At 37.6% G+C, this 21,623-nt stretch overlaps 1 protein-coding gene across 1 annotated transcript in view; it reads left to right on the top strand.

Annotated features, from left to right (window-relative positions):
• Positions 1-21,623, top strand: part of plxdc2b (plexin domain containing 2b) — a 94,875-nt gene that overhangs the window by 18,613 nt on the left and 54,639 nt on the right. Inside the window, exon 2 of the mRNA XM_017301779.1 lies at positions 18,639-18,856. Coding sequence (XP_017157268.1) covers positions 18,639-18,856 — 218 coding nt within the window. The remainder of the gene's footprint in view (positions 1-18,638; positions 18,857-21,623) is intronic.

Genomic DNA, 21,623 nt, shown 5'->3' with positions numbered 1-21,623 from the left:
TTTAACAGTGAAAGCACAAAGAAAATGAAAATGTAACAGTTAACATTGTAACCATCAGTACATTAAAGTAAAAAAAAAAAGTGCTTAAATAGAAGTTAAATAATAGAAATTAGCTTCTTTTTTTTTGTTTGGCTATGTAACACTGTTGAACGACTCCCAGTTGCAAGAACTCAGGCTATTAGTTTCTGCTCTTCTGAATTTAAAAAGCTATTCTTTCATTATTTGCTTTTCTGGCAGTGCTGCAAATTGAGCCAACACGTAAGGAATAATTCATTTTAGGCTCCCAGGAAGGTATTGACATTTCAATTGTCATGGCTTGATGTGATATCTGTGCATCATATAATTTTATTAGGAGTGACTAGTGCTTGACTTTCTGAACACTTAGAGCCTGATTGCTTGTTGATCTGATAAGACAAAAGGAGGCATAAGGCAACACAGTCAGATGGAGAATTGTGCATATCAGCCTTTAACACAATGGATGGATTCATTTCAATCCCCACCATTAGCTACACTTTGGCAGTTTTCTTGGTGGATTTCGATTCACGTTTTTCATCAGATTTCTAGACAGCAGTGTTGACACGATTGATTTATGGTTGATATGGTTGATCAAATAGGTAATAATTCTTTTCCAAGGCACTCTGGTGCCACAATGGGCTCAGTAAACGAGGCCGCTATTTCTTTATACACAGAGTTAGCTCAGGCTTGGGACACAGTATGTAGAAACAAACTTCTAGCGGCTGCTAGCAGGTGACGTCCTATAGAAACTCACTGATCCAAAACAATATCACTGCAGCAGATTTATTATATTTTCTAGTTTCAAAGGGCTTTAACTGGATCCTTCCTCGGAATCATATTGTTTTTCTCCTTGCAATCCGATCAATAGCTTTGATTCTTCCATCTCTTTTCTTATGTCAGGTTTTGTGTCAGAGAAAGAGAAGGGTGAGTGGCATTTTCTGCAAAATATGACGGCTACATCTGGAGAGGGACCAAACACGATGGTTGATCTATTGTTCCTTTGCCAACATGAGATGCTATGCTAATGCAGCAGTTATTTTCCTGTCTAACTAAAGTCCTTGACTTTTTTTTTTTTTTTTTGAAAGGACAGATTTGTTCTTCCGGTGTTCTAGAAACAGGTGAATGATTGCAGAAATCGCAGCCTTAATGGTATCATTATAATCTTCTGACACTGACAAATCTTTAGTGGCTCACCTCTACGAATTGGAAATGATCAGAACACAAATTAGGGCGTCAGTTCGGATGGACTGCACTGCAAAAAGAAAAAAAAATAACTCTGGGACATATAGGATGTCCCAGAGTTATTTTTTTTTCTTTTTACTTGCTTCCGGCACATTCTCTCTTGCTGCTGCTATTGAACTGGTGTGAAGTTTGTGCATGTACAGTAGTTTTTCAGCTACCGAAGCTTAAGGAAACGTAGAGAGTCGACCCAAAATGCAACCCCTCAGGACTCCTCTTCCTCTGTTTGCACAAGTCATGCTTTATATCACCTTTTTTTTCTTAACCTACAGTGAACTTTTCAAAGCACTTGTGGATATTGTGGAGTTTTTCAACTTGGCTTTCCACCTCGTTCTTGACACATCGCTGTAAAAACGTCAGGGAGATCAGTGAAATTTAGCTCTTACCTGTTCTAAAGCAAAACCATGTTTGCTCCACCTGATATATATAAAAAATTCGAAGAGAGTCTGGTTATTGCTGCAGGGGAATTTTCATGTTTTATTCAGCACTGCTAGGTGTTTGCAAGTATTTCAGAGAAGTGCTCAAAACCAAGCTTTGGTATGGTGCACCAAGTTTCCACCTTGAACTACGTCTTTGGTTGAGAGAGAAAATATTGAGGCAAAGTGTGGTTGTCCCATGATACCCTAAAATGAAACTTTCTGCATGTATTGAAAGCTAGTTTCTCTAAAACACTGCAGACTTTTTTTTTACCACATTTTTCAAGGATTTGTATCCCTGTCAGTTAAATGTGTACTTTTAAAAACATACAATCAAATAATATCTATAACACTAAAATCTGCAGACGTATCAATCAAAATGTATTTGAACCCATTTCTGATCTTTTAAAAGACCTAAAGCAAAATCAGATGTCTTAAGATCAGATGTCTTTAACCACCTGACCAGACTTCTGTCAATTCAGAGGAACTGAGCAGTCCCATAAGGAACTGACTGAGGGGAACCATTCGTGCCAAACACCATTAGCTTTTTGGTCTAACTTTGATACATACTGAAAATGGAAGCAAATCTTAAGCATGATCCTGAAACCATGAAGTGTCAGACACATGTTGGTGTCAGTTTTGTCTAGATAAGTTTGTACATTTTAGATTTTTCCCACATCAGTCACAAAGGAGTGCTTTAAGAAATGTCTACTTGCTAAGGTTTACAGTAGAATTTATTTTATAGCCCTAGCATAATTCTAGATTTTTATTTGATCATTTGCGTGGAAAGCAAGAGGTGAGCCAAAGCTCTGACGGTGCCATTGACCCTCCAGGCTTGAGCAACGATCCCTAGAGAGCCAGATCAGCCCAGTTCTGATGGCACAAAGCCCAGAACCACTCTATGTAGGAGGCAGTGTTGAAGCATACTTGTCACACTTAGATTACCAAAACAGGGAGAGTTGAACACCCAGAGTGAAATATATGTAAATTCTGCAAACAAACTGAATTTATTTTACTGTATTGACGTCAAATTAAATTTTTTAAAATTCACTTTATATCAAACAAATCTTTCAAATTTGTTGCAGTACTTTGTAAATCTCACAGGGACCCAAACTATATACTTAAAGACAAAACAATGAGAAAATAAGGAGAGAAAGTTGAATGATACTTCAGAATGAGTGGATGGCATTTTCTTTATTTATTTTTTTTTTCATTTTCTTTATTGTCAATTTTCCATACAAGTGTACATACAAACTTTACACTTTTCTTTTTCCAAGTGTTACATACATATTATTCCACAGAAGATGCATATACTATCTATACCTGCCTTAGTCATAACTTTGCCATTCTAGATAATATCCAGTCTATCCATTCACTTGTTGATTTACAAAAAARRAAAAGAGAAAAAACATAAGACAAAACAGAGCAAATAAAGAGAGCATCTAATATTTGTTTGTCTTTTCCCTCTTCCTCCTCGCTCCTCTCTTCTAAGTCATCACAATTTTAACTCTCTTCTCATTGGAAATGAACTGTAAGCAAACYATTTACAGTCTGTAGCTCTATAAGGRCTCCTGTAACCACACTATTAATCAATAAAGTCTGACCTCCATGGTGAAATAAAACCCTGCCAATTTCTCCAATAATTCTTAAATTTTYCAGATTCTAATCTGATGGAAAACGTCAGCCTTTCCATAATATAAATATTATGCATTACGTCAACCCAGTCTTCCCTTTTAGGAGCTTCTGCCTTCAGCCATTTCCTAGTAATGGCTTTTTTGCTTGCTATCAACATAATCCTATACATATAACCATCACCTGCTCTTGTAAGCCTTTYCATCCCTCTTCCCATGTACAGATCCTCAAATGTAAGWGGAATATTCACCCCCAGTACTTTATCCATACAATTCTTTACGTCCTGCCAATAGGTTACCATGAAGGCACAATCCCAAAATACATGGAAGTGACCTGCTCTGTCTTTTCCGCAYTGCCTCCAGCATTTTGTATCTTGGTATTTTCTTTGTGCTGGTGTACTGAAATATCTTACAATATTCTTCCAGCCAAACTCTCTCCACGAAATVGAATAAGATGTTTTCCACTGTTGCCCACATATCTCTTCCCAGTTCTCCTGTGAAAACCCACAATTAGCCTCCTTTTCCCATCTTGCTTTTATGTATGTTGTATTACTTTTTTTCAGATTTTCCAACCTTGTATACAGTTTTGAWATTATTTTTTCCCCCAAGTTTGATTCATTTGCTGCAATAAACATTTTAATTATACCAGATTCAACCTCCATTAAATTTATCCTTCTTAATAGTTCTTCCGTAAAGTGCCTCAATTGTAAGTACCTGTAGAAATCCTTGTTGTTTAATTCATATTTATTCTTTATTTCTTCAAAGCTTTGTATAGTATTTTTCTTAACCATCTCCCAGAATATCTTTGGACCCTTTTCCCATTTACTAAATGTTTTGTCTGTTACATTAGGTTTAAAATCGGAGTCATGCTCTATCCACCTTAGTACTCTACTCTGCTCTGTCAACCCATATTTTAAAATGATTTCATTCCATATGCCAAGAGATAATCCCAGCCATGGATTTGACTCCTCCCTWAGGTGTTTTCTCAATTTGTTATCATTTATTATGGCTTGTAGAGGTATTGTGGGTGACATAGCACATTCTATATCTTTCCATTTTGCAGTGTATAATGGATTGCTTATGTTCAGTAGAATGTGGATGGCATTTTCATCCAAACCCAGAGAACCCCAGCAATCCAAAAAGTTGGTTGCTATTCAAAGTGAATGGCACAGTTCGTCCTCAAAGTGAAGCACTAATCCTGTCTCTTCTGTGGAACTCAGGACTGTGCAGGTTTGGTTAAATCTTTAGCATAATTGAATAATTGTTAAAAGCCGTAGAATCGCAAACGTGTTTTCTTTCCAATTTAGCCGTCAGTTTGTCGTGAAAAGCTTTTATCTTTGACATGCAAGTGAGTTCATGCATCAGTCTGGCAAAACAATGACTAAGAGCTGCTAGGTGATCAACAGTGGCATGCATATATGGGACTGAAGAGAAGAAACAAGCTCAGGCACGCAGACTAAACCAAAATGAAACAAAAGAAATTCACCATGAAAACAACCCGTGTTATGGTTAACTTAGGCTGAAACAGACTTCTAAAACTTTCACACATACGGTCATTTGAGTTTTCAGACCACAAAGAGAGTGTCTTTCGACTTGTTGCGTTCAGAATCTGGATCTAGGAATGATGTATTGCCTTTTATGTGTTTTTTTTATGTGGCTTTGAATGCAGCTTGGTCGCTTGTGAGAAAATGCTGATCTACATGGATTTCCAGGCTTCACCATTTCTCTGGTTCACAGAGAATGCTTCTTAAAAGAGGAAATATCCAGTGTGCAACTGTGGTGTGGATGAAAGTGTCAGGTTGAAGTCAAAGGTCAAGAGAACTGGCAGACTGGTTTGAGGTGAGGGAAAGAAAACAGAATCTCTAGCAACCACTCCTTACAACCAAAATATGAGAAACGGCAGGAGGAGAAAATGTGGCTGGCTGTCCGTTTCAGCTGCAACATTCAGAGGGTAAGAGCTGGATTTGGCGTAAACAATGTGAACGCCTGGATCCGTTGAGTCTTTTATCAGCAGTTCTGAATGGTGGTGATGGTTTCATGGGGCGGAGGATATTTTTGACACACTTGTTGCTCTTTTCTATCAACTGAGCATTGCTTAAAACCTGCATGCAAACATGTCCGTCTATGAAAGCAGTGTCCCATCTTCTGATTACTTCGAGAACAAAAGGTCCAATCATCTCAATTTTTTTTATCTTTAACAAGGCAATGAGTTCATTGTTCTAAAATAGTCTCCACAGTCACCAGATCTCAATCTGATGGAGCACCTTTGGTTTGTGGTGGAACATCATGGATGTTCACATGATATATCTGCAATACCTGGAATGCTGTAATTTCACCAAAATCCCTGAGGAATCATCCCCACAACTTGTTGAGGCTACATTACAAAGTATTAAGGTGTTTATGAAGCCAAAAGAGCTTATTACTTGGAACTAGCATGGTGTATCTATTAAGTGTGCAGTGAGTACATGTTTTGAGTAGCACTGATTTATTGATCATCAAAGCTATCTTTTTTTTTTTTTTTACTGCTGACATTTCATTGCATAATACATGTGCAGCAGGATTTGAGATGTTGTGAGGCTGTGGGAAACCCAAACTTTCTTTTGTCGGTATTATAAAGTGGAAATTCCCATTTAGAAAAAAAAAAAAGAAAAAAAGAATTACAGTTATATTAAATGTTTACAACAAAAACATGGCAACAACAAAAACGGCTTCCCTCCTTTTGACGCTTGTGCCCCTTTTTTTTTTTCTCTAGTAAATAAATATACAGTCTATGGCAGGGTGTCCAAACTCATTTCTTTGAGGGCCGGGATCTTTCATGTTTTAATTCTCCCCGTGGTTAAACACACCTGGATCAAATCATGGCTCGTTAGCATTCCTCTGCAGAACATTGACATGCTGAGGAGGTAGAAACCACCACCACAAAACATGCAGGATACCGACACTCCAGGACTGACTTTGGACACCACTTGTATGAAGAATAGTTCTTGAACTTAGTAAATTTTCTGCAGATAATTTGGAGCTATATTCTACAGAAAAATCTACAATACAGGAATTTGTGAATACTGAAGCGCATATAGTTGGGTCCCATTGAATACAATGATTCTTAGCAAAATAGTATTGTGTGTAAGCAAACCACTGGCTCTTCCTATTAGCTGTGTACCATTTTTTTTCTCTTGAACAAATCATATGTCAGAGTTATGTGGCAACAAATCGATGATAACATTTGGATTAAAACGTCAGGAAACGTTTGAGCAGAAACAAAGCCTTTAATTAAACAAATATATATTTTTAGGGAAACGTCCTTTAACTGTGCAATGTAATTCAAAGCAACAACTGGTGCTAGGAAATGCATGTGTCATATATTTATACCCTATTCTTAATGCGAAATTGACACACTTATCCAAAACACTGATGCTAACTGTTTGTAGCTTGCACATGCAGATATCTGCAGACTTAATTTGTGACAATGCCTCTGTTTCTATTACTTTTTTAATCCCTTGTCACGTAATTAATAATACAACACCGACTGTCATTTTTACACCTTATTGTCTAAATCCAGTTAAGGAGTTTAAAGTAAAACAATGAGTGTTGTAATTACTTTGTAATTAACCTCTGACCTGCAGCTCTTTCCAAGAAAAAAAAAGACCTCAGTTATGCTGATGATTTATTTTTCGGTCATTATGATATTTAGGAAGTCCAATAAATAAAACTAAATGTATCCTATTAAGCGTACATATTTACCAAGTAGATAGTATTTTATTGTCGAAGAAGAAGTGAAGCAGACCTCAGTTTAATTGTCAAATCTGCTCCCTGAGAAATTCACACAAGAGCAAGAAAATCAGAGCAATGCAAAAATGTCTGATGATACCAATTTCTGACTGACTGGTGCTTAATGAGATGCACATCTTTGTGCACAAAATGCCAGCCTGCAACAGGATTTCTGAGGGAATCATCAGCCTATTCTGTGACACACGACTCTTTGGGTCTCATTTTCTGCACAGCTAAACCCCCGGTGAGGCGAGAAGGGTGTGTTGTAAACAGTATTCATTATTGATTTCCTTTGAGATGCCCAAGTCTCCTCTGCTGAATGGCAAGAGATTGAAGCAATTAGAGACACTGTTTGATCTGGATGGGGTTCGCAGTTTGTAAGCACGGCTTCAGAACATCCTCTCTCTTTGTATATTTTTGCTCAAAATGTATAGTGGTGGATCGGCTGACATATTTTAGATTTCTTGTAAATGCTTCTCCTGTACATAATGTCAGTTTCCTTGTTAGCTTCTCTGTTACCTTGCAGGTGAGACAATGTCGAATCTGTGCAATATTTTAATTTGTCATAATTTTCCAAATATGTTTAGATCATTAAAAATTCTAAGTCTAGATTTGCTTGGAAACAACTATTCAGATCTTGGTTTAAAACCGGCATAAATTGGCATAAATCTTGGTGAAGATTTATTATTTCCCTGCTCATATGTTCAGTATTTACCGCCACAAGCATTTAAATCGTCATATATAACGATGTAGGTTGTTTTTAGTTTTATGATATTGACTAGTTGTGCTCTATAGTGGGTGTTGCTTGAATTGATCATAATTATTATTGATTAGATGCAGTGCTGCTCAAGTTTGACAAATAACTGTCAAAACTTGCAAATTAATTTTATTATTTCCATGTTAGTGCCTGTTAAATTTAGCCCCGAGGATACTGGAAGAGTTTTCAAACTGGATGGTATTAATAAAACATCAGTTAAATTTTCTCTTTGCAGTAAAAAAGTAATAAATGAATTTCAGACAAATTGTTTCTAGCATATGTCTGATATACTGGTATAGAATGACCAAAACTGTTTAAAATGGTGACGGGACATCATGACCAGCAGCTATTGATGGAAAATACTCATGCCATGAACGTTTGTTTTTCTTGACTTGAAATATTTACAGAACCACAATTTTTTCTTCCATTTAAGCAGTATTAAAATTTATGAAATTATACTTTTTAAAATCTTTGATAATTCGATATTGGAAATTAGTCATTGCCTTATTTAAATAGCTTGAAAACCTACTGAAGTCCAGTTTATTTGTAAGAAAAAGCCAACAAATTGACTGAGGATGCTTTTGTTTTTTATTTTCAACCATGATTCTGTAGAATTGTAGCCATTTTCTCTACATTTACACTCTGCTCAACCCAACATTTCGATATAGGAAAAAGTATGATTCTTACAAACAACTAAAAGCAAACATGACATTTTATTTGCTATCCATAATTTTTGCTGGCAGTGATTTTCAGCTGACTAAAAGGTCTCTTTAGTTTGATCAATTTCATTCTCTGAAGCACTCTTATCTGTGCAAGTGAAAATGACTAAATATCTTATCTGATATTTAAACACAGCTTTACCGAGGACCGTTCTCGTACGTCTTATTGCCAGCAGGTACCTTGACTCTCTTTGAACTGTGGGAAGCGCCAGGTCGAAAGTGTGACGAGGTGGACATATCAGCATGCGCTCTGCTCCGGGAACGCTGTAGACGGGAGAGGGGATGGCAGGCTGCAGGGGCGAGCGGATCCTTAATGGTGATGGATTAGCGAGGAGGAGGCGGATAGGCCCAAGGGTCCTGTCTGGTCTCACACAGAACCCTTAAGTCTGACAAAAGTGAAAAAATACAGTTAATGCACTTGGACTGCCTCTCAATCAAATTCTACCTGCAGGAAGAGACGCAGACATGAAGACCACACACACACACACACACACACACCCACGCACACACACACACACACAGATCTCGCCTCTACATCGAATCAATCTCCTGCTAAAGAGATGCTCCGTTTCTTGCACACGCTTACGTTGCCTCGGAGTTGCCTCACATATTGATTGCTTTCAGAGAAACTGTTCTGCTGAAGTGATTAATCAGCCTAAAGCACCCACTCTGAACAATTTGTTTAAAATCTTTTAGATGTATCTAGTACATTTAACATAATAGAGGTGTGTATTGTACTTTATGTCCAGTAGGTAAAGTATTTCAAGCAATTCAATAAATCTCGCCCCCCTCCACCCAAAAAGAAAAAAAAAAATCAAGTGTATCACATGAATAAAGGAAAGACACAAAAAGGCAAGAGAAATAAATGAGTCGGGTGATATTTAAGTCACCTTTAAACAGTATCACAACCAGTAGTCCTTGCATAGAAAATACTGTATCAATGGCTAAAGACGAACACAGAAAAATGTTGAGCTAGTTTCCTGTATTCGGTTTTAGAAACCTTCTGCAGAAAGTTGTTGAGGTGGAAAAGCAAAAGAGGTTTCAGTTTCCGCGTCTCTCATTGCAAATTTAATCCACTCTTTGGAAGAAAAATACACTTTGACTGGATCTGATTCTTGGACCAGCTTTCTCCTGTGCTTTGATGTCGCTGCAGGTGGTGGGGCTTGGAGAAAACACAATAAACACACCGGAGGATGTTTGTTGATGTCTGATGGGGATTGTTAAGGGGAGTCGGTGGCATAAAGAGTTATTGGTGCTGACCAATCTTTAAACAAGCTACAACAAAGACCCCACTTGCAAAATACTAGCAATGTAAAGAAACATCATTGCAAACCTTCACGGTGTTGAATTGAAATTCATCATATCACTATTTGGGCGGATGGTCGATATGGTTTGGTAATATACATTTGATATATAATCAGCAGCTTGTTCATTGTTGCTTTTAATAAAAGCAAAAGATGAACACTGGACCTCATCTGCATATTTAATGTTGTGCATAAATTTGATTTCATGATACCTGCCTGTCTGTCTAAAGGTCAAAGCATCTATTTTAGCTACTCTCTGAGTCTAAGACTCCTTTTTTTTTGACACCACTAAGGTAAAGCCAGAACATCAGCAGGGCATGTTTACATTTCTGTTCCTCTAAGGTTTGGTAGCAATTTTACAGCTGGCCCAAAATATCCAGGATATCAGTGCGTCAGCGGGTTTCTGACCTCAAACCCCTATGAGGCTGAGAAGATGAAGAGATAAGCTCTTGGCAGGAGGTTTGAGTGGAAAAGTGCTTTCATTATAGGTGAACAAAGGGATTTATTATTTTTATGCGGAAGATGTGTAGCTATGTCTGACAAAGTACTAAAAAAGACTGTAGGGAAATGAAAAGAGCCAAAGATGCTAAGTAATATATTTTTTTCCTCAGATGGGACTTTTGGCAACAGATAACGAACCACAGCAGATTTAAAAAAAAAAAAAAAAAAGCATTGTAGTGCCCGCATTAGAGTTTGTCTGATTTCCAATCTCTTGCTTTTGAGCTGTCGGCTATAACAGAAGAAGACATAAGAACAGGATTTAATTTCTACCCTTGCCGTCGTTTATATTAGGAGCCAAGACATTAGAGATGCGATTAGCAAAAAGTTCAGAATTCACAAGTTCTCCCTTGATTTAGTGCAAGTCTCGCACTAGATGGCACAATGAGGAAAGACATTGCTTAAATATTGAACCAACATCTTAAGATAGTATTAAAGAATTTGGAATTTGGGATCAAATCTGTCTTCCAAATAGTGACCTATGGGTATCAAAGTCAAAATTTTGGAGTATCCGTCACACAGCCCTGATCTTAGTCCTATGCAATATTTTTGGACCGAGATTAAAAGGAAAAATCTGAAAAGTGTAGCTGGATGAGTGGACTAAACTTCCTCCAAACTGTTATGAAATCCGATATACCAAACCTTTAAAATAAAGTTATTCAATTTAAAAGACTGTCCTGCTGAATTCTAAAGAAATTAATGCAAATGTCTGAATGTGAAGATAAAAATAAAAACGTCTAGAAAAAATCATTTTAATTATTCTTGAGAAACTTTAATAATTCTGATCATTCATTATTAAATGAAAAGTTTAGTCTGATTTTATTGTCTAGAAGTGATTAAAAATGACCAGAGTACAAACATAATTTCTTCCCAAATCATTACAGCTAAAAAAAACATAAAACTGCTTCAAAAATGATGAATCCCAGTCAACTCCTGAAGAGTTTCTTATCAGGAACATTGCTGAAAATGAGTAAAGTTGTGAAAATATGCAAAAAAAAAAAAAACCCTCTGAAAGACCTTCAGAAAGCTGCTTCCCCGGACAACTTTAAAAGACTGCAGGAAGGTCAGGCTTCTTTGAAGCAAGACATGAATAACCGAGGGCTGCCGAGAGATTTTCAGCCCTGTAATCTGCTGGAGGATCTTCACTGTGTCCGGTGATAAGTGTAAAGGCCTGCTGGCCTTTACACTCGCGATGAAAGGTTCAAAGCTCCAGTTCTTCTGAGAGTTCATTACTCTTCATCTCACTCAATGTTATGAAACTTTAGACGAAAACCATATCTGACGGGCACACTTATCTCCTGGATCCTTTTGTTAACAGGATGTAACCCCCCTGCTGCTTGTGCTCCGTGACTGTTCATACCTGCTTTGCCCAATCTAATTTTACTTACACTTCCTGTACTGGCCAATAAAGAGCCATTAAAACCACCACTTGCACAAAGAAAGCCACAGCGGTAACGGCAGACTGTATAATGATTGACTCCAGAAGTTTATACCCTGTGTTTTGAGGTTAGATCCTTCGAGTTTGGGAATGTCTATGGGAGTTTAGTGGCGAAGCTGTCTGAATTTAACTGGATTGAACAAACCTTCCATCAAAACCTCTAAAACTGGTTGGAACACCTTTTTACAGGAAGTCCCTGACACTTGTACCCTCTTAGATGCAATACCTTCCTGAGCATCATGGATGTGTCATGTCACTGGGCCCTCTAATGAATTAGTCTCTGCAAATTGCAATTTACACCCTCAGACTTCAGAAATTGGCTTTTATTTTTAGTCTTCAACATTTTTTTTTTATCTTAGCCAACATCCCCAGGGTGCTTGCTCATTAGTTTGTGTTTGTCTCTTAAATATAGTGTTGCTAGGAGCTTTTTTGCTCAACTTTCTTTCTTTAAAAACAACAGGCACATTACAGTTAATATGTGGAATCTTGCACAGTTAATCTTCATAGTATCTGCCTAATATTTCCTTAAACTTATGTTCTTATTTTTGCTTTGAAGGGAGCCCTTAGCCCTCTTATTGTTAACAACATACTATGATGACACCATGATTTACCTTGGAAATAAGGTCTTATAGTTTAAGAAATAACAGATGATGGTTATGTTATCCTACTTTGGACTTATGTTATCCTACTTTGGACTTAGTGAAGTTGAACTCAGGGCTTTGACTGGGCCATTCCAGCACCTTGATTATTTTGTTCTTTCTGGAAAATTGATGTTTTAATATTTCCCCATTTCAGTCTTGAGCAGCCAAACAAATAGCTTCACATTTTGTGTGTGCTGGATTTGTGTTTGAGACTACTACTTTAGTCTTTCTCTGTTGAAAACACATTTTTTTCAGAGGTCTTGTGATTCATTCACATGCACTTTGCATACCCAAGTCATGCTGCCATGTATCCTCCTGGTAACTCTTCCTTCCAACCCATAATTGTTCAGTCATTTTCTAAATGCCCTGTTGTGAACTCTAACGTTTAACATGCAAATCGTGGCCTGCAGAGTGTGCGATGGGGCCCTTGGGGCTTTTTGGTCAGTTTGATCTGGCATTGGGTTAAATTTGCGGAGACATCCATTCCTGGGCTGATAATCTTTCTTTCTGTAGAGTGATGGATTCTAAATTGATGGGAAGCAATTGCTTCTCTATGAACATTGCTAATGCCTTTCCTCCTTTGCATCTTGTGGACGCACACTTGTATTTTGCAGGGCAGCAAACCGATAAAACTCCTGACTTTGTAGAATCAATCAGGGGCTTTAATTAACAGCACTGGCTGCTATAACTCCTGTGGAAGAAACATGGGTGTTGAGTTAAATGTCTTTGTATAATTAACGACAGTGTGGAATTTGGTGCTTGTGGCTACATTGAAATCTTTTTTTTCAAATTGTTAAATAAAGAACAAAACCAACCCCAGGTAAGTGGAACTGTTGTTGCTGTAGATGAATATTGCCTGCAGGAAAATCCTCTCCCTCCCCCTTTCCATTCACCTTCCACATTGTTTAACGCCACGTCTGGACTCATTCCTGATTATCTCGATTTTAGATGAATTCGAATGAGTTCTCTTGACTCCGAGTTGTTTCAAACCGCCTCTGCTTTGCAGGTGCTGACTCTCTGTCTACCTGAGTTTAACATTTTCTCCACTCAGCTTTTTCTGTACTTTAATGCGTTTGTCTAATGACAGGCTGCATTTTAAAGAGGGCACGTGTAAAATGCAAGATAAGACAAGTTTGGAGAGCACGCTTTGCATAATAGTTTCAGATAGGTGTGTGTCTGAGGCTTGAGCTCTCAGTGTGTTCTCAGACGACAGCTATGAATTATGTGCAGTCCATTTTCCGTAAGACTGTATAATATATATAAGAACCTTGGGTTGATATATTTTTAGGGGAACTTGTTTTTGAAGGTCGAACTTTCTTTATTTTAGTTCAATTTTGCAAACTGAATATCTCAGCTTTTCCGTCTCTTAGTGTCGGCCTTGGCTTCTAAAACATGCAGGACTTGTTTAGAAATGTTTGTCACTCTAGCACAAACTTTGAGATGAACCTGATGAACCCGTAAGACTAAAGTCAGATTTGCAGGAGTTTGCATGACACACTGAGTGAAGGCGTATGGAGTGGCTGCAGGCAAGGGCCACTTCAGCTCCAGATAACTTTAATAAATAAGTCATGTAAAATCCTCCTGGACACAAAATGAAACAAGAAAGGTCATTCAAGATGACTTTTAAACAGTGAAAAGTAGGATTTCCATCATGTCGTATTACCATGTAACTGCACTAGATCACTTGTGATGCATACAGCTGTACATTCTGAGCTGCACCCATCAGAGTTTAGTGACAGATTTTGTCTGAAAGCTTTTGTTTGCACCGGATCTGTGCTAAACTGACAGCTAGCTTGTTGATGTTTCTATTCTGATAACTCACAACAAAGTTACACCCAAACAGACCACCTCTTTAATTACAAAAGTCAAACAAACATCGATGCAAAAGTCAACAATGCAGTGGGAGTTCATGCTACAAACACTAGATGTCAGCAAAGAGCTTCCAATACAGTACTTAATATGCATGAAATATGCATTAAAAGAGCTATTTGGATAAATTAGGATTGGAAATGGACTGAGCAAAATTGTGGGCTATGTATAAGTGGTTAGCATGATTAGCATGTTTAGCATACACTTTATGCAGTAAGTAGACTTCTGCCTTAAGGAGATTTCCAAAATAGTGCCAATGTAGACAATGATGACCAATGTGGAGAAGGCCTTCAGTGTGGTCTGCTGCTTAGTTGATAAATAAGCTTTTAGAGATTGAAAGACGGAGAAATTTCTGATGTATGAACTTTTTGTTCTGACCTGTGCAGAAATTAACCTCATTATAGATGCATTCAAATAAAAGAAAGCAGTTTCCATTTCCACGAGCTGCCAGTAATGTGTGTCGATCTCCTGTCAGCTACACTGATTCAGGTGAAGCCCAAAAGAAAAGGAAAAAAGCAAACTAACCTCAATGACAAAGGATGGGTGCGGACAGAGGTTTTTTTTTGTTTTGTTTTGGGTTTTTTTCTGTGGTTTTGCAGTCACCTCCGAGTCCTCGAATGGTCCTAGGTGGAACCAAATTATAGTTCCTCCGGTATTTTGTGAATCAGAGCTGTTGACAGGTGTGAGTCTGGCCAGCAAGTCAGGGTGTCAGAGTCAGGGTGAAAGTATGCGGGGGCTTTCTTTCATAGGCACTGGAGGAAATATGGACGGAAACGCGTCTCTTCTCACACAAAAGTTGAGGCACAGTCTCATCCGGGAGCAGAAGCCTTATACTGGTAGGGGTGGATGGGTGGGGAGGGGATATTTTAGGTGTCCCTTTAAGGGTTTTCCCCTATTGCCCTTTTAAATCCATGACAAAAGGCCCCAATTCTCCCCTGGATAATAAGATACTCAGCCATCCCTGCACCACAGAGGAGGTGCTCTCATGAGAAATGCAGGTGCAAGTGATCCTTTAAAGGGTGACTCATTATGGCCATTCAGAGGAAGGTTCTGGGAAAAGAGCAGCCAGTTATTCAAGACCCCTATCTTATGTTATCCAGCTTTCAACTGTATGTTGACAACCTGAGGAAGAAAGAATAAAATAGATGTCTCTATGTAGGCGAAATGGTTCATGTAGATGCTTCCTAAATTAGCTTGTATATTAGGGGTGCTGACAGGAAGAGGCCTGTGCTGCTTTGTCTGCATGGATGTGACTAAAGGCCATTAGACACAGAGTGGGAGTCAGAATACATTGGAGGTATACTGAAAATGAGAAGGCAAGAAAATATTTTGTAAAAACAAAATCTACTTTGGGGACCAAACAGGAAAAGAAAAAGTTCCTACTAGTGCGTGGAAAACATTTTTCTTTTTCGACAGACAGGCTTTGCAATTACTAGCATTTTAGGTATAACTTCAATATAAATGCTTGACTTTGAATAAATTTGCACTGAGAATTGTATAATGAAATAAAGCACAAATGTTGCTTTTGATGACAACGTTGCTCAACACCATTACAGGTGTCACACAGACTACATCATAAAATAACGAAGCATTGTAATAATAACCAAAAATAACATCACCCAGATCCCTATTCCCTGATGTCATTCATTAGAAGATATCTCACAATTTATACCCGTTATAGGCCTAAACTTAACTTAATTTTCACTTATTAATGTGTAATAATTTTTTGTACTGTATCTCTAAGAAGGACAGCGGTTGCATTGCTGGGTAAACAAAAATGAGCCATTCATTGAACAAAGGTTCTAAAAATGTGTACTCTGTGGAAAACCTTTTAAGCAGGCTGCATAGCTTTGTATTCAAAGTCATTCAAAGAAATTATTCATGGATGTTTATTTTTACTGGTCGTTCATTAAAAAGACTTTATACAGAAGAACACTGTAACGGGAGCCGTTAATGTCTTCAAAACTGATGGTTTAAAACCTTTGTTTTTACTACTTCTGTTGATTCAGAGATGTTTTGTATTCACCCGAGCCTACACGAAAATGGATTTTTATATTTGTCTCGCCAGACGACGGTTAATCTCTCCTGTTCTTGAGCCAACTGTAACAACTCTTGTTTTTACGCTTAATCATTTCATGACATTAAACAGTAATGCTGTGGTAAATGAACTGATCTCATGGCACATTTCTAGGCATGCGCACCACTCAACGCACTTTATCACTATTAATGCCATTGAATCGTTTGCTCTTTCAAACGCTACAACGGTCCTGCATAACACTGATTTTGTGTTGGGCAAAGCTGGAGTTGAACACTTAATCATTGGCAGACAGCTAATCAAGTTAAGGATCGCAGGGCAGCTGATTGTATGCCAGCTACTATTCAAGGAATATTAATTATTTGAAACGCCTGTATGCTCATCTTTATTTCAGGAACGCTGCTAATTAACCCAGTGAGCTAATAAATGTTCCACCACCTCTTGCTAACAAGTGTCCTGTTGCTCCTCAGCATTTTTCATGTGTGTTCGTATACTAACATTTAGAAAGAAGCTAAAATTATATGTCTTACAACTGATTTTAAATATATTTACTAGTGGTAATAGAAATCTATAAATTTTTGATAAATCGCTGTAATTTTATGTTATTAAATTCGACGTGTAAGTCCATTTCTGCACGAAGAGTTGCGGCTCAATTTCAGAGCCTTCTAATTATCCTCTGAAATCTTTGTATGCATGTTGTGACACACAGTACTCCCAGCCATGTTTCATACTCAGGAGTCTGCCCTGGTAAATTCCTCCAGATCAACACCCTCTTCCACAAGCAAATTTATCTTGCTGCTTTTTTTCTTTTTTCTTTTTTTTTTCTGCTTTGCCACTGAATCTGTCAGCCTCCACTTTGGATGAATTAGCATCTTAAGCCTCTCCACTTACTCCCACTCCTCCCCCTTTTGGAGAACCACTGATCCGGGGGGCCCAACAGAAGGAGGAGGACAGCTCTGAGATCTGACCATGAGCGTGAGAGAAAAGAGACAAGGGGGAAGGAGTAGAAAATATGCTCTGCTGGTTAAACCCTGTGACCTCTGTCTCGTAAAATAGAGCATAGATCAGTGACGGCTGAGAAATCAGTGTTTCTTTCTGTCCTCAAGCCAAAACTATTTGCATAAAGTACCAACGGTATGCCAGCACTTTGTAAACGAATCTTTAAACGAGAGCTATGAAAATGAAGTTTATTACTAATTGTATCAAACCACTTATTCCTATTAGGGTCATGTGAGGCACAATGCTGTGTAGGCATGCTGAGTATTGGAAAATTAAGGGGAACAAACTGGAATTATTAGTGTAATTGGTTGTTGTTTAGCTGCTCACCTGACTTATTGTAAAACAAAACTAAAACATAGTTTAACTTTCTCTCATTTTTTAAATCTTTTTTGATGTTTTTACATCGAGTTCTTGCTTGGACAGCCCATATGGTGGGTCTGGTTCCCACATAGTGTCATATAACAAGTTGCTTTACAACAGAGTACAATGACATATTCCCACTTTTGCACAGACCGAGATTTAATGGAGGAAGACTTTTAAATATTTCACAAGAGCTGATTTGTTTTTATTGCATGTCATACCCGCCAATTACTTTTAAGAAAACCAAGAAAATTGTAATTTGTTTACACGTGACAGAGCAATAATCACAAGAGATAAAATATCTTTACAGAAACACTTGGGTTCAACTTTTTTTGGTGAGGTCTCAACATGATTAACATTAATAATAATTGAGTTTTTAGGATCTAATCATGTTGCAGACGGTTCTTTTTTTTTAACTGAAGAGAATGAAAATGAAGGCAAAGTGTTGAATGTCAGAACTGATGAATCTGTAATGCCTACAATGGTAATAGATGAGAAAAGTATCACAATTATAAGACCAAGAATGAACTAAATTCTCTAACTTTAAGTTTAAGAGCAACTTTGCAAGACATAATTAGCAGAAATTCAAATTCTTTTGTTTTAAAAAGATAACAAGTGGTGCCATTATTTGGTTTAGCATTTAGTATTATTATTATTATTATTAGTCCTAAAGTTCAGAATTTTCTTAGTCCTTTTCTTGTCCTGCTAAGAATTTTGTTGTTTCATTCACAATCATCGTATGTGTGTGCATCTTTATATATTCACCTGCCTCTATGCATTTTGACTGGCTAAATATTTTAGCTCCAGACGTAATGTCTGCCTTAGTGCATCATTTGGATTATACTGTATTTCTGGTGACAGTTTAAATTTGTCAAACACAATTCACTACCTTAAAGTGGTTCACCTCTCTTAAAGGTGATGTCTTATGTTTTCTTGCATGTTTCCTTAGGGGTCTCTTATTCGTATGTGTTGGAGCGAGATGGAGACGAGGGCGCAGCGGTGGACGTAAGGCTGTACAGTCACCGGTGGAGGAGGTGGCTTCCCCCAAAACCTCGTAACATGGACAGCAACAGGGCCAGCCAGGAGCAGGAACAGGAGCCGGAGGAGCTGGAAGGTTTCCCCGGTCTGCTGTCCGCAGAGGACACAGACAACAGCTCCCAGATTGAGGTAAATTCTGGGAAACAATGAACACCGTCACTTGGTGTTAAGAGCAGTGAGTAAAAGAAGTCTTTTTGCTCACTTAAACCTGAGTATTCATTCATAAAACCTTAACTTAACTTGAGTGTGCAAAGGGTCCAGTTAGTTGGCGAATTGTCCGCATCACTTTTAGCAGCTAAACCTGGTCACTTTGTTGCTGTCAAAAAAATGTTTGGTCTTGCTAATTTTGTTTTAAGGTGTGATCACCGCTCCTCTCAGGAATGTTTAATCTAAATTAGGTTCCCTTTTAAATGGTGCTTAAAATTATTATTTGGTCACAATCACTGATCAAACCTCTTAAATATCTAAGCAATAAAAAAAAAAATATGTGAGAAGGAGGCTTACAGGTTTAATGTTTCATATAAAATGAAGCTCAGTCTTAAGGTGTTCATGTGTGGGAGTGGAGCTCCTTAAATCTGACCTCAGATGAATGGAGCAGGAAATTAACCCGGATTCCTACGAGAACACATCGGTCAACCTGCAGGAGATTAACAGCCATGCTTGACCTGCGTTAGAGTCTGTGGGAATGAAAGGCATCAGGCTGTCCCCTTGTTGTGGCGTCTTGTCTGGTTCTCTGCACCGAGGAGTTCAGCCATAATGACGGCGGCTGCCCGGGCTCAGGCGGCTCGTTAAGTTTTCCTGCAGCTTCTAATCATCTCAGGTTCACAGGCGCATGTCTCCCAGCGAAGATGGAGGAAGCTTTGATCACCAGCTGTAAACATTCACGCACACACTTGTGTACACGGGCCATTTTGAGCTCAAAATGAAATATTCTGCTGAGCAGGGCTAAATGGCTTCAGAAAGCCTCTTCAGGCCAAATGTACATGTTATGTGTTTATTGGCGTTGAAACCACACTTTGGAGATCTGTACTTGACTTTCTGCAAAATTCAACCTATGCATATTTTATTAGCAGTATTCCAGGACTTAAGCTTTTCTGAACGGCATATGAACACTGACAACATATGCGATATTGCTGAAGGAGCTTTTACAATGTTTTTGAAAACTAATATTGTGAAGATCCTAAACACCAGTCATATTGGCAGGGAATGAATCCAATCAAAGTTATCTTCTTAAATAGTTACCAAATAAAAATTTCAACACCATATTTTCTGGACTATAAGTCACTTTTTTTTCCATAGATTTGCTAGTCCTGTTACTTATAGTCAGGTGTGACATTTATATACATACGTTTTTCTCCTCTTTTTTTTCCCCAACTCTTTTTTTTTTTCCTGACATTTTACATATTTGGAATGAAGAAAGAAAGATAGGAACTATGAGCGACATATAGTCTAGAAATATGGGAAATGGATTGTAGTTAGAGTGCACCCTAACACCTGTCATTTGACCTTTCACCCAATATTTATTTCTAACAAGGCCCTCTCTGTTACTTTAGATCTGGTTAAATTGACCTCTTTTCTGAACATGATGTCCCAAAACATTCAAGATATGAGTGCTTAAGATTATATAGTTCAGCCAGCATAAACTATTTTAGTTACATATCAAGACAGTCCTCTAAAATGGAATAATCTTTTAGATTAGAGGCTTTTAAAGTAATCCATAATAAAATCAGGATTAGTTCTAACCTTCAAGAGTGATAACATAATCAGTTATTGACTCACTTTGACGTTATGTTTTATTCTTGCCCAATTGTGCTTCACATTGATCCAAAATCAGAAACGTTACAACATTTTGGGCTAGATAAGTGTTAGCCTTTAACCACAGAATAACCTTCAACCTTCATAAAAATGTTCTTGAAGTAGCAACAGCTATTCTGTTATTCATTAAAAAGTAAACTTTAGTAGTTTTAGTAGCATTTCATGTGAATAACATAATTATTTTGATTAATAAGATCATATTTATACAATTACATATGCATATATATGTTATATGTATATAAGAGAATAAGTACATATGATTAGAAGTCTTCCATCAAATAATTTTTTTGCTAAATTGGCAAATGTGGCATAACCTGACCAAATGTGGCCTTGATCATCGTAAATATCGCAACTTCTTACATTTTTTTTCTTGTCCAAATTTGTCATAAATGTTTCTCTGGAGATGGTTAATTTGGTCGCATCTAACAAACTAAAGTAACATGAGTCAGTTGTGCCAAAATCTAAAGTAACATTCCAGCGTTAAAATCATTGTTGTGTTAAACTACTTCCCTTTTTAGTCTCAGTTTTGCCTTGCTAACAAGTCAAACAAACAAACCAAAAAAGTATTTGTTTTTCATTTCAATAAATCAAGCCTACTTCATTTAAATCTCACCTTAGTCTGTTTCAGTTAACTGGTCCACATCTTCCGTTGCGAACAATGCCTCATTTTGTTTCACCTTGACTTGAAAGTTTGAATGAGGCTTTAATTGTAGAGAGTCTGACACACTGAATGGGTTTTACTTACTGGAGGAGTTCTCCAGATCGTTAATCCAGATTAAGGAGCTCCTTTGCTGACTTGGTCTTTAGGTTTCTGTGAGAAATTGTGTAAAAAAAAAAAAAAAAACCTGTGGGAACGAGTCAATATGGCCACTGACCATAAGCCAGGTCTCATTTATTTAGTGCAGAGATGTATCTCATGTTGTCACTAATGGATTTTTTTTTTTTTTAACTATTGTGGTAGTATTTTTTTTCTAGATTCGTTGTCCAGTTTTTAATTTAACCTCATAATTTATACTCCTAAAATGTGTCTTGCATGTAAAATTGAATCGGGGTTTACAGTTTTTGAAACATTGCTGGAACT

The sequence above is a fragment of the Poecilia reticulata genome, linkage group LG20 (assembly GCF_000633615.1).
Source record: "Poecilia reticulata strain Guanapo linkage group LG20, Guppy_female_1.0+MT, whole genome shotgun sequence".
In the NCBI taxonomy this organism is placed as follows: domain Eukaryota; kingdom Metazoa; phylum Chordata; class Actinopteri; order Cyprinodontiformes; family Poeciliidae; genus Poecilia; species Poecilia reticulata.
This window is presented reverse-complemented; position numbering and strand designations above follow the sequence as displayed.